Here is a 13057-nt window from a genome sequence, read left to right on the forward strand (position 1 = left end):
AGAATCTGTTTTTAACAAGACCTGCAAGCCTATGAGCCATTAAAGTTTGAAAAGCACTGACCTACACAGTCCCTTCCAAACCCTGATTTTCTAATTCTGGAACTGCACTTCCTAAACTATCTCAGATGTTAAACAGAGTCAGCACCCAAGAAAAACAGCATTTCCCATTCAAATCTGGGAAAGTCTCCATACCATACTTTCAGTGATCTTGTTAGCACACCGAAGGCTCTGAAATATTCCAGAGAAAACTTGTAACCATGAAGTTTCAAAACATATTTGAGCACATAATGCCTTAAAAGAAAAACGTTATAGTAATTTCCTTTAATATCCCAGTGGCTGAGGCTTTGGCAGTACACCGGGTAAAGAATGTCTATCTTGACCTCATCGCTCTTTGACTCTCAGTACCTTAAGCATACTGGATTAGTAAGTGGTCAACATGGGCTTGCTGTTCTCATCACTGCAATACACGAGGGGAAGCTTCTAAATCATGGCCTCTTTAAAAACGGCGGAGTTCCTGTGTGTGTGATTTACCTGTAGTTCTGCCTAAAGACAAGAGGAATGTGCAAGATGACTTCTCAAGAGTCATGCAGCCAGTTAAGGCGGACCCCAGCAGTGGGAGGCACAGACACAACCAACCCATATCCACGCCCCCACGTTTCAGTCCTCTACGGTTTTTTTGTTTTTCTTTTGACACAAACTTCTCAACCATGTGCCCACAAGGAAACCTGTAGCTCGGAATGGGCTCAGGGGTGCCTCAGACACTCCCAGGAAAGGAGGGGGGCCCTCGCCGTTGCGGAGGAATTAGGAGGCGCCACCACTCCGACCCCGGGAGAACACCACCAGACTGAAGAGTGCAGGTGGGTCGGACAGGCCCAGACTCAGGCAGGCGCCCACCCCGCCGCGGCCCATCCCTACCGTCCCCGCTCCGCACACCGGGTTCCATGCCGCGCCCCAGTCCAGCACCCGGCCCCCCGTCCACCGCCGGGAACCTAGCGAACACGCGGGGGGCTGCGGCGGAGACGGTTGGCAGGGTGGCCGCCTCCGTACCTGTCCTGTCAGGGGCTCCGAGCCCGGCTCCGGCCCCACCACCGGCGACCGACGCCCAAGTCCTTGCCGGGCGCGCCCCGCCCGCCCCGCCCGCGTGGGCTGCCCGACGCGCCGCCCGACCCCTCGAGGCCCGCCCCACACCCTCTCGCCCCAGAGGCCCAGAGTCGCTCGGGGTTCAGGGAACACGCTACTCTTCCCCGAAAACCAGCCAGGGTTAAAAACTGCGCGCTGAGCGCAGCCGAGGAGACCTCGGTCAGGCACAAAGCTGGACACCTGGAGCGAAATATGCGCGTGCGCACTGTGCCTGGGAAGCCAACGAGGACCACAGGAGAGAGGAGCCTCTAAGCCTGCGCCCTCTGCCGGCCGAGGGGAGACAGCGCACCGGGACTGGACGACTCGTTGCCCTAGGCAAATGGCTCTCCAGGGGTCGTTCGCTAAGCTTTTGAGTGCTAAACTGCTAATTAAAACATTAGTGGCAAGCCATATCTCATCAGTTAGCTTGAGGAAAAAAATTAATTTTGCTGCTACTCAGTGTTATCCATATGGGGATACAGGCATTCTTATGCCCTTGTTGTTGTTTTTTCCCACAAGTTTATTCATTTATTCTGAGAGAGAGAGAGAGAGAGAGAGAGATCTCGAGCTGAGGAAGGGGCAGAGAGAGAGGGAGAAGATAACAAGCAGGCTCATGAAACGAACCTCGAGACCACGACCTGAGCCTAAACGAAGAATCAGACGCTCAACTGAGCCAACCAGGCACCTCCCTCGTGCCCTTATGATGGGAATGTAAAATAATGCCAATGTACATAATGGCATTTTGGTTCTTTTAATTTAGAAAGAAAAAAAATTAAAAGGACAAACTCCTTGACCCAATGTAGCCAATTTTTTTTAAAGCATTACTTAAAAAAAAAATTGTTGTTGTTGTTGTTGTTAATGTTTATTTTTGAGAGAAAGAGCGAGTGCAAGACGGAAAGGGGCAGATAGAGAGGGAGACACAGAATCCGAAGCAGAGTCTGAGCTGTCAGCACAGAGCCCTAAGAGGGGATGGAACCCACAAACCGGGAGATCATGACCTGAGCCGAAGTCAGAAGCTTAACGGACTGAACCACCCAGGTGCCTCCAATGTAACCACTTCTAATAGTGTAGCCAAAGAAATGAAATAATAGGACAAGTGTTCAAAGATACTTGTTCAAGGATGTTGGGAGAGCCAGGATTTGATAGATGGAGGGTTTGAATTCTAACTGCAATTTGTGGGCTGTGTGAGATCTTAGGTGAGTTGCTTAACTCCTTCCATGTCCCTGTTTCCTCACTTGTAAAATGAGAATGTTTAATAATCGTATCTATATTATTAGGTTGTTAGAAGATGAAATGAATCCATGTAAACAGCCTGAATGATAACTATTGTTTTGTTTATCTCAGTTAATCTAAGAGTGAAAACAACCTGGGGTGCCTGGCTGTCTCAGTAGAGCCCTTGATTTGTGGTCTCAGGGTCATGTGTTTACACCCCACATTGGGGTGTAAAGATCAAATCAATATAAACAGTATGCCCTGAAAAACCTCCCTTCAAACTTAGTTCCCATTCACTCCTTCCCCCTGCCCACTACAGGTAACCCTTGTTTTTATAGTTTCTTGCTTATCCATTAAATGTTTTATGCAAATACAAACAAATAAGAATACATAGTCTTACTCCTCCCATTTCTTATGCAAAAGGTAGCATGCTATATATACTTGTAGCTTGGTTTCTTTACCTAATATATCCTGGAGATCTTTCTAAATCAGTAGAGATCTTCCTTATTCATTTTTTTCAGCTGCATAGTACTCTATTGCCTGGATATACATAATTTATGAACCAGCCTCTTCTGGGGGGGATACTTTATTTCCAATCTTTTGCCAGTTGCAAACAAGGCTACAGTGAATCACCTTGTACACATGACACTCCGTATGTGAGTAGGTATATACAGATAGGATACATCTGGATCAAATAATTGCATCTGTAATTTTAGTAGAAATGGTCTCCATTCCCTTCAATTAAAGAGAAATGGCATATGAAAATAAATTTAAAAGGCACTGTATGCACATACTTTTTCTTGTGGTAACACATACATAAATTTAACCCTTTTAACCATTTTTTTTTTTTTTGAGAGAGAGAGAGAGAGAGTACAAGTGGAGGAGGGGCAGAGGGAGACAGAATCTTAAGCAGACTCTGCTCCTCGTGGAGCCTGATGAGGAGCTGGATCTCACAACCATGAGATCATGACCTGAGCTGAAATGAAGAGTCGGATGCTCATTTTAACCATTTTTAAGCATACAGTTCAATGGAACTAAGTACACTTACATTATTATGCAACTGTAGGAGCCAAGGGCAGTCTACCCCAAAATGTGTCACTTTGGCATGCAGCTTATTTCAAGCTAAAAATAATCAAGGCCCAAAAGAGGAAGAAACTTTCACCTCCCACCTAACTGCTTAAAAGAACTTAAATAGAGGACCCTCTTCAGGAAGAGAGCTCTCACCATAGATAACTACATTACAATATTAACTAGGGGTGGTAAATAGGGAGGAACCTAGCACTGCCTGTTTGATCAAAGTCTCTTCTATGTCCCTTATCTCTCTCTCTCTTTTTTTTTTTTAATGTTTATTTATTTTGAGGGAGAGATACAGAATGTGAGTACGGGGGAGGGGCAGAGAGAGAGGGAGACTCAGAATTTTTCTCCTATTAATCTGTCCCACGTCAATTTAATTCTTAGATCAGCTAGAATACTTTTGAAGTGTAAAGGAAAACCAGCACAACCATCACCACTATCCAAACTCAGAAGTAAAAATGAAGAAACAGGACCAAATCAAACTCAAAAGCTTCTGCACAACAAAAGAAATAATTAACAAAATGAAATGGCAGCCTACAGAATGGGAGAAAATTTTTGCAAACCATATATCGAATAAAGGGTTAATATCCAAAATATATGAAGAACTAACACAACAACAAAAACAATATGATTAAAGAATTTCCAGAAGAACTAAATAGAAAATTTTCCAGAGAGGGCAATAAAAATGACCAACAGGCACATGAAAAGTTGTTCCAAATCACTAATCACCAGGGAAATAAAAATAAAAACCACAATGAGGTATCACTTCTTATCTGTTAAAGAAAATGCTATCATTAAGAAGACAAGAGACAATAGGTGCTGGTGAGGATGAGGTGAAAATGGAAGCCTCATAAAACCTGTTGGGGGGAATGTAAATTAGTCTAACCACGGTGAAAACAATATGGAGTTTCCTTAAAAAACTAAAAACAGATCTACTGTATGGTCCAGCAATTCTACTTCTGAATATATACCCAAAGAAAATGAAAACAGGTTTTCAACAAGATATATGTACACCCATGTTTATCCCAACATTACTCACAATAGCCAAAATAATATGGAAACACCCAAACATCCATCAATGGATGAATGGATTACTATATATATATATATATATACACTATACATATACAGATATGTGTAGGTATATATCTAGATAGATAGATAATTAAATATTATTGAGCCATGAGAAAAAAAGGATCTCTTGCCATTTGTGGCAACACGGATGGACCTTAAGTACATTATGCTAAGTGAGATAAGTCAGATGAAGAAAGACAAATATAGTATGATATCATTTATATGGGCAATCTAAAAAAGTCAAACGTGAAAAAAACAAAGTAAAATGGTGGTTACTACAAGATGGAGGATAGGAAGGATAAGATCAATGGTGTTTAAGGATATAAACTTGTAACGAGTAGAAAACAAGTCATAGAAGTCCGATGCATGGTGTGATGGACATAGACAATAATATTGTACTGTAATGATGTGATAAATATTGCTTCAATGGCAGTCATATTACATATATAAATGTATCAAAGTAACACACTGTACACGTTAAACTTATAAAATTTAACATGTCAGATTTATCAAATAAATAAATAGATAGATAAATAAGTAGAAATACAGGAGACATATATATGCTCAGATTCAGGAAACCCAAGGGATTCCCACCAGAACAAACAAAAAGAAATACACATCTGGATTAAAAGTAGTGAAACTGCATGGGGCGCCTGGGTGGCGCAGTCGGTTAAGCGTCCGACTTCAGCCAGGTCACGATCTCGCGGTCCGTGAGTTCGAGCCCCGCATCGGGCTCTGGGCTGATGGCTCAGAGCCTGGAGCCTGTTTCCGATTCTGTGTCTCCCTCTCTCTCTGCCCCTCCCCCGTTCATGCTCTGTCTCTCTCTGTCCCAAAAATAAATAAACGTTGAAAAAAAAAAATTAAAAAAATAAATAAATAAATAAAATAAAAGTAGTGAAACTGCAGAAAAGCAATGACAATAATAAAACCATAAAAGGAGCAATACAGAAAAGGCATTTCCTACAAAGTACTGTTAGATTAACATCTGATTTCTGATAGCAGCAATGAAAGCCAGGAGACAAAGAAATTATGCTCAGCGAGATAAAAGACAATACTTGTCGGCTTATAATTCCTTAGCCAGCAAAATGATCCCTCAAAAATGGTGAAATAAAGACATTTTCAAGCAAATAAAACTGAGACGGTTCTTTGGATCCCATATGAGCTTTTTATTGCTGCATAACCAATTACTACACTCAGCGGCTTGAAAGAACACGGGTACTGTCTGTTTTTGTGGATGAGGAGTCTGGGTACAGGTTAGCTGGATCCTTTATTCAGGGTCTCACCAGGCGGAAATCACCATGTACTGCAGGGCTACAATCTCATCTGGGCTCCGGGTGCTCTTCCAGACTCACTGGGTATTGGCAGAATTCAGTTCCTGAGGAATGGCCCTCTCCACAATGTGGCAATTTATTTCTTCATGGTAAACAGGAGAGTCTTTCTGGCTTCTGGGAAAACCTAAACACTTTTAGAGGGCTCACCTGATTAGGACAGGCCCACCCAATTTCAAATAGGCAGGTTGAAATTTTTTGACTAACCACTAAAGGACATAAATAGATTGCATACTTTCAAAACAAGAGAGGGAATCCACAAATGGAAAAATCATTGCACTGTACTCTAAGAGGCTCCAACCAGCCTTCTTTCCCTCCCTCACTCAGGGTCATACTCAGATCACAGTCTCAGCTTCTCTCTCAGCTTCTCCCAGCTTCCTTCCCATTTTCTCTTGCAGCCGTTTCCCATAATAGGTTTCTTGAACATTCAATCCTAACTTGGCAACTGCTTCTCAGATGACGTCCATGGATTAACACAAATCCCCAATTCATTGTATAAAATGAATACATCCATGACAGCAAAACCAGACAATGGCAATATAGGCAAAGAAAAGTACAGGCCAGGGGCACCTGGCTGGCTGAGCTGGAAGAGCGTGCAACTCTTCCTCTTGGAGCAGTGAGTTTAAGCCCAACGTTGAGTGCAGCGATTGCTTAAATGAAAGTTTAAGAAGAAAAGTATAGGTCAGTCTCATTTATGAACACAGTACAAAGTGCTAAACAATAATGAGCATGTTCAATTTAGCAATGTCTATACAACACCGCGACCAGAAATGCTAGGTGGGGCTTACTGGGTTTACTTCAGAAATACAGGGTCGGTTTAACGCTAGAATATCTATGAGGGTCTCCTAGAAAAAGAAACAAAAATTAGAATACTTGAAAGGGAAGAAGTAAAACTTATTTTTCCTAGATGGGGTGATTTTCTATGTAGAAAAACCAAAAGCACCTACAGAGAACTCATTAAAATTAGACAACTTTTCCAAGTCGTTTGATAGACAATCAGCACACAAAGGTTAAAGAGCCCCATTTACAATAGTGTCAAAATTAAGGTACCTGAATTAAATATAGTAAAACTGGTGCAAGATTTTATGGATAAAATTATTGAAAATTTGGTAAAGATATTAAAGAGAGTTAAATAGATAGGAGTATACTTGTCCAAGGTTAGGAAAACTGGACATCATAGATGGAACGCAACCACAAAAAGTATTCATGTATGTGTGTGAAATTTGAAGAGCCGATCCCCAAATTTATACAGATGAACCAAGACCTGAGGGAAAAAACAATTGGCTCCCATCACCAGAATTCACTGATCTGAATGCTTGGCTCATCACCCAGGAGCAGCTGGTTTAACGGAAATGTGGAATGATCATCTGCAGGCTCAGTTACAGTACCAGTTGAGAGACAACACTCTGTGAAGTCAGACTGTTATTCTACAGGATGTGGTATATGCTTTAATCAAGATGGTATTGTGTGGTGCTGTCTCCCCCAGAGTCAGCAAGTACATGGGTAGAAACTAAGCGATACAGGTGGAAGTTTCCCTTCTTCCAGCACCCCTAATCCCCACTGGAAGGAGTTTTACCCCCCCGCCCCGGTCACCACAACGTGGGACTCTGTAGATTTGGAGATCCCAGTATCCAAGGAATGAACACTTCCATTAGAGAACTGGCAGTAAAGTAGAAGCTAAAACTGTCCCCTGGCTAATCTGAGCTCTCATGCCACTGAGGCAACAGGAAAAGGACGTGATTGCTATACTAGACAAGGTGATTGATGCTTGGAGCCAACAAACAAAAGGCATGATCAGAGTAGGGGCTGGGAATCAGGGAGGATGGCAAAGTTAGGGCTGGGGGCACGGGGGATCAGTCCATCTTGTCCAGGTTTGTTAGCTGGACCGTGGCATTCCAGAGCCTTTGGGCCACTTGAGGATCCTGAGCAGCTTTCGCGGGAAGAATTATCCTACAGGAACTGCTAAAATATTTTCCAGAAATGCCATCCAGCTCCTTTGCCAAGCTCAGGTAGAGGACTGGGACTGCACCTTGTCTGACATCCTGTAGAGACATGGGGGAAGAGAAGGAGTCATGCCAAGCTGACTTTAGCCTACTGGGGACACACAGAAGCAGAGCCCTGCCCCACCCTCTTCAGGCTAGCCAGCTCCTCCCCTACCCACCTTACAGAAGAAGCTGAAGAGCCAAAAGACGAAGCGGTATGACCAAGAAAAACGCTTCATGATACTTGTGTACACTATACCCGGGTCCACAGAGTTCACAGTCACACCTGAAAGGATGAGACACAAGTAGAGCATGGGAAGAAAGAGTTAAGTGCGGTTCTCCAGTATGCAATAATGCAAAGATCCTACCAGGTCTGTGGGCAGACGTAACCAGAGGCTTGGGGTGGTGTCCAGGAAGTCGGTCCTCTGGAACTTACACGAATGGTAGTGTTCAAGCCAGTAAGGAGACATAAGTATTTGAAAGCACTGGGTGAACTTTAGGAGGAACATAACAGATGGTGTTGGTATTGGAAAATACTGAGAGGAGGGACGCCTGGGTGGCGCAGTCGGTTAAGCGTCCGACTTCAGCCAGGTCACACTCTCGCGGTCCTTGAGTTCAAGCCCTGCATCAGGCTCTGGGCTGATGGCTCAGAGCCTGGAGCCTGTTTCCGATTCTGTGTCTCCCTCTCTCTCTGCCCCTCCCCCGTTCATGCTCTGTCTCTCTGTCCCAAAAATAATTAAAAACGTTGAAAAAAAATTTTTTTAAAAAAGGAAAATACTGAGAGGAAAGGGATGTTAGGAGTGATAAGAGAGTTGGAAAGATTGAAAGGGAGATGTGAAGACAGACTTGAGTGAAATACAGGCTGCATAGATGAAAAATGGCAGAGATTAACAGCTGGGTTGGGGGACACTAGCCAGAACATAGTGGGATGAGATGTGGACTGTTGGGAGGTGGTGTTGGGAATGGAGGAATAAGGGGGTTTCACAGACAATTACCTGTCCCTTGAAGTCTCCGGGCAAGCTCCCCAGTGAAGGAGGTCAAGAGCAGTTTGCTGCAGTCATAATTCTGGTTGAAGATCAAGGGTTTACCAGCCCCTGTCAGATGTTCCTCATCAACATACCCATGTGCATGCCGAAAGGAAGACACATTCACCACCCGGGCTGACCCTGCCCGCTGTAGGGCCCCTGGGTAGAAAGAGAACCACACTCATTCGATCCAAGTTCTGGAGTGAACTCCCATGCCCACTCCCCAACCTACCTCTCCAGGTGACTCCAAGAGAGCAGGGACCATCCAGGATTTTCAGGATAGGGTCACTGCCCACCCCCCACATTCCCCAGGCTAGGCACAGGACAGCTTAATGTGAACTGAGACTCATTTTCATTAGCTACTTTCCTAATATTTTTCCTCCTCTTTCATTGTAGAGTTTGGACTTTTGCCTTGTTTTTCTTCCACTTGCCAGCTGGAGCTAATTTAATGGATCCTTATTTATGTTTTACCTCATTGGTGGCCAAGAGGGAAAAGGAGAGACTGGAAACATCATGTAACCTGTTTTTCACATATTTGTCACCCAAATGTTCGTTAGGTCTCTGGATTGTGGCAGACACCTAGATAGGTGCTAAGGACATAAGGATGCTAGGTTGAGTGGGAAAGAAATGTGTATAGAGACACTTGGGAAAGTGTTAAAAAAACAAACCACTATCTTCCAAAGTAAAAAAAATAATAATAAATACAATAAATAGTACAAGTTAAATCTTAAAAAAAAAAAAGTGGGTGGGGGGCACCTGAGTGGCTCAGTCAGTTGAGTGTCCCACTCTTGATTTCAGCTCAGGTCATGATCTCATGGTTCATGAGATCGAGCCCCACATCAGGCTCTGCACTGACAGAACGGAGTCTGCTTGGGATTCTCTCTCTCCCTCTCTCTCTGCCCCTCCCCCTTTCAAAATAAATACATAAACATTAAAAAAAATGTTAAGTGCCTCTGGATTCTATAAAATACTAAAAATAGTAGTTGCCACATATGAGTTTACAGTGTTCAAAATGCTAAAACTATTTTGAGCCCTACATTTAAATTAAGAATCACAAATGAAAAATTGAGCAGGTGGTATTTAGCCAAAATTTTGCTGGAAAAAAGAATTATTCTTAAAGAGAACAGACCCCAAACTTTTAGGCATAGTGACATAAAGACTAAAGGGGCTCACAGCCTAACTGGAGACCGAACATCCTGGAACAATGTCAATGCAGGAACAGAGATGTGTACAAGGGCTAAAGGAGCCCCATAAATGGGAGGCTGCTGGGGGAGGTGAAGGGCAAGATTCACAGCATGGGCAGTATCTGTGCTCAGTCTTGGTGGATGAACTAAATAAAGTTAGTCAGGGTAAAAGAGTGGGAGAGGACAGTGCAGATAGGGGCAACTACATGTGCAAAAAGCACAGCTGGAGGGGGGAAAAGTGCGGACCAAGAGCTACAGATTGTCTGCTAGAGAGAAAAGTGTGGATTAAGGAGGGGCAAAAGGCGAGGCTCTCAGTCTGCAGGGGGTCTGTAAGTGGAGATAAGGGGTTTAGAGTCTCTCCTGTAAAGGATAGAGTACCTTCCTTCCAAGGATTTTAAGCAAGTAATAGGGTGAAAAGTGATTTCTAGAAGTGGCAAGAAGAAGAATAGATAAGAGAAGAAGAAGAGAAAAGACAGTTTAAGAACCTACTACTAAGCAAGGTGCAGCCAGGGTGTTAGAATTTTTGCAAAGGAGACAAAACATTCCTACTTGCAAACCCATACAGTTTTGCCTTGCGCTTGTTCACTTTCCATTTGTGGCTAATTTAATCAGTCACGAAAGAGCCCATGAGATCCTGGCAACACAAACTGCCTCCCAAGAGGCAAACGGGTAGCTGATTTTCAAGGAGAAGAGGAGAGGGTTTTTGTTTTTTTTGTTTGTTTGTTTTTAATGTTTATTCAGTTTTTGAGAGAGAGACAGAGAGTGAGCGGGGGAGGGCAGACAGAGAGGGAGACACAGAATCCAAAGCAGGGTCCAGGCTCTGAACTCCCAGCTGCCAGCGCAGAGCCCAAAGCAAGTCTTGAACTCACAAACTGAGTGATCAAGACCTGAGCCAAAGTTGGCTGCTTAACCGACTGAGCCACCCAGGCGCCCCTGAGAGGAGAGTTTTTGAAATGTCATCCCTTTTGTACGCTTTCAGTTTTATGTTTTGGACACATATTACCTAACCCCCAAAATTGATTTTATTTTAAAGAGGGTACAATCCAGGAGAAAATGTTAGGAAGAAAGTGCCCACCACTCACTCTGCCCCAGCTTCCCCAGCAAGAACCCAAACCTCCTTAAGTAGAAAAGATTAAAAAATCAGAAAGTCAAAGGACTTGGGTCCAAGACGGTGATGTGTTCTGTCTAGATTCCTGGGGGATATTGAGCTATTTGAGAGCAGGAAGCAGGCATTCTTGGTGTCTATATTCCTAGTGGTCTAGTGCCACCCTTAAGAAGCTCTTGTCGAGATGACTGACTCTACTGGTTTACCTAGAACTCAGAGCTGGGGGAAAGAGAGGTGGATCTTACATCCCCTTGCTGGTTATATTTTGGCCTGACCGATTTTAGTACCAGCCTCCTAGTCCTGACTTAGGTCAGGCGGGTTGCCCTGCTGTGTGCATCAAAAAGCTTACTGTGTCATCACTCAGTGAGCAGCTGAGGCCAAGGGAAAGGAAGTAGCCATTGGAAACAGTAAGCTACGAAAATGCCAGGGGAATGAGAAGTGAGGGCAGCACAGAAGGTAGGCAGCCATCCTTCCTTACCTCGGAGTAGATTTGTAAGCAGAAAGGGCCCAACATAGTTGGTGGCAAAGGTGAGATCAAGGCCCTCTTGGGTAAGTGTCTTGGGAAATCCTGGGAGGAAATGAGAACATAGGTAGTGGGTGATGGAGGGATACAGACCTAGGGCATATATTGGCATTCAGTAGAAACTCCACAGGAACATGTACGTGCAAGGATGGGGGCTATTACTCAAGGTAGGCTTTTTAGGATCACGTACGAATTAAAGTTATTTAGCAGGGTGCACCAGTTAGGTTTGGGGATGCCTGTTTTAGGGTCCCTGAACTGGAAAGGAGGCTCCTGCAATGTGTCTGGGGGCAGCAGTTCAAGGCACGTACCGCAGGTTCCAGCATTGTTAACCAGCAGATGTATCTCAGGACACTCCTGCAGAAGCCACCGGGAAAAGCTATGGATGGAGGCCATAGAGCTCAAGTCCACCTGGCCAAGCAGGAGGCAGTTGTTCTTCGAGGCTACTTGAATCTCAGCCAGGGCTTGCTGTCCACACTCCCAGTTACGGCAGGCAAGGATCACCCGGGCCCCACGGCGGGCCAGCTCCTGGGACACGGCCTTCCCAATACCTGTAGAAGGGCAGTTTCAGAATAGGCTAGTCTGGGGTGTGACTAAAGTGCGTGCTGGCCCTCTGGCCAGCCTCACTGGGGCTACTGGGGGACTGGACTGAGACGCCAAATGAGGTGGCAGGATGAGAAGGGCACTCACCACTGTTGGCTCCAGTCACCACCGCTGTCTTCCCAGTCAAGTCTGTGGAGCAGTGCTGGAGGTCCCAAAGATGAGACTTATGCCAAGACCACATACATAGTCTATGCAGGAGGACCAGAATGAGCAGGACAGAGCCAGGGCTCCAGACAAGGGTGCTGAGTAGAGACCACTGCAACATTGCAAAAACTTGCTGACCTGCTACCAGAAGTGTTGTGCCAAAGAGAAGGTAAGTTGGGGAGGAGCTAGTCAAAGCTGAGTGGGGTTGAGCAGTCAGGCTGGTGTGCTGTCCAGGACACAAAATTTAAAGAGGCAGTTACTCTCTGATTTGTTCAAGCAACCTGTTTGAAACTGAGAGTGAACTCCACCTCCAACTGAGTGCCTTAGTCACTTGATTGCCTCGCTGCTATCCTTGGCCTAGAGTCAGTGTTCTCCTGTGTAGGCTCATAGTTGTCTACGAGTGAAACTTGGACTTCCACCCTAAGGTGAATTTATGAGCTCCAGAACTGGAGAAGCAAAATATCAAATTTCTCCCATCTTTAATCACGGTGTGCTTAAGCAGGGCTGTCCCCTCAGTCCCCTACTGCAAAGAGACTCTAAGTTCGTCCAGTTGAAGCAGACCCCACCTGTAGCCCTTATGTCTATTCCTTTGTAGAGAGGGAGATGGTTCTCCAGAATGCCTCTGCTGGGGAGCAACCTTGGCCCTAATGCAGGGTCTCCTAAGGGTGGAAATGGGGTTATTCCCTG

At 44.7% G+C, this 13057-nt stretch overlaps 2 protein-coding genes across 2 annotated transcripts in view; both read right to left on the reverse strand.

Moving 5' to 3' along the window:
* Positions 1-1124, reverse strand: part of DCTN1 (dynactin subunit 1) — a 31057-nt gene extending 29933 nt beyond the window's left edge. Inside the window, exon 1 of the mRNA XM_047067655.1 lies at positions 1048-1124. The gene's annotated coding sequence lies outside the window, so the exon portion shown is untranslated. The remainder of the gene's footprint in view (positions 1-1047) is intronic.
* A 6536-nt stretch (positions 1125-7660) lies between these two features.
* Positions 7661-12491, reverse strand: LOC124503527 (retinol dehydrogenase 12-like). Its single transcript, XM_047068628.1, has 6 exons — positions 12314-12491; positions 11935-12174; positions 11582-11671; positions 8785-8973; positions 7969-8075; positions 7661-7849 (listed from the first exon to the last, which is right to left on the reverse strand). Exons 1-6 carry the CDS (start codon positions 12489-12491, stop codon positions 7661-7663), a joined length of 993 nt encoding a protein of 330 aa, XP_046924584.1.
* Between the last annotated feature and the right edge of the window lie 566 nt (positions 12492-13057).

The sequence above is a fragment of the Lynx rufus genome, unplaced genomic scaffold (genome assembly GCF_022079265.1).
Source record: "Lynx rufus isolate CCGP_SWC_20201006 ecotype Redwood Valley unplaced genomic scaffold, mLynRuf1.p SCAF_8, whole genome shotgun sequence".
In the NCBI taxonomy this organism is placed as follows: Eukaryota; Metazoa; Chordata; class Mammalia; order Carnivora; family Felidae; genus Lynx; species Lynx rufus.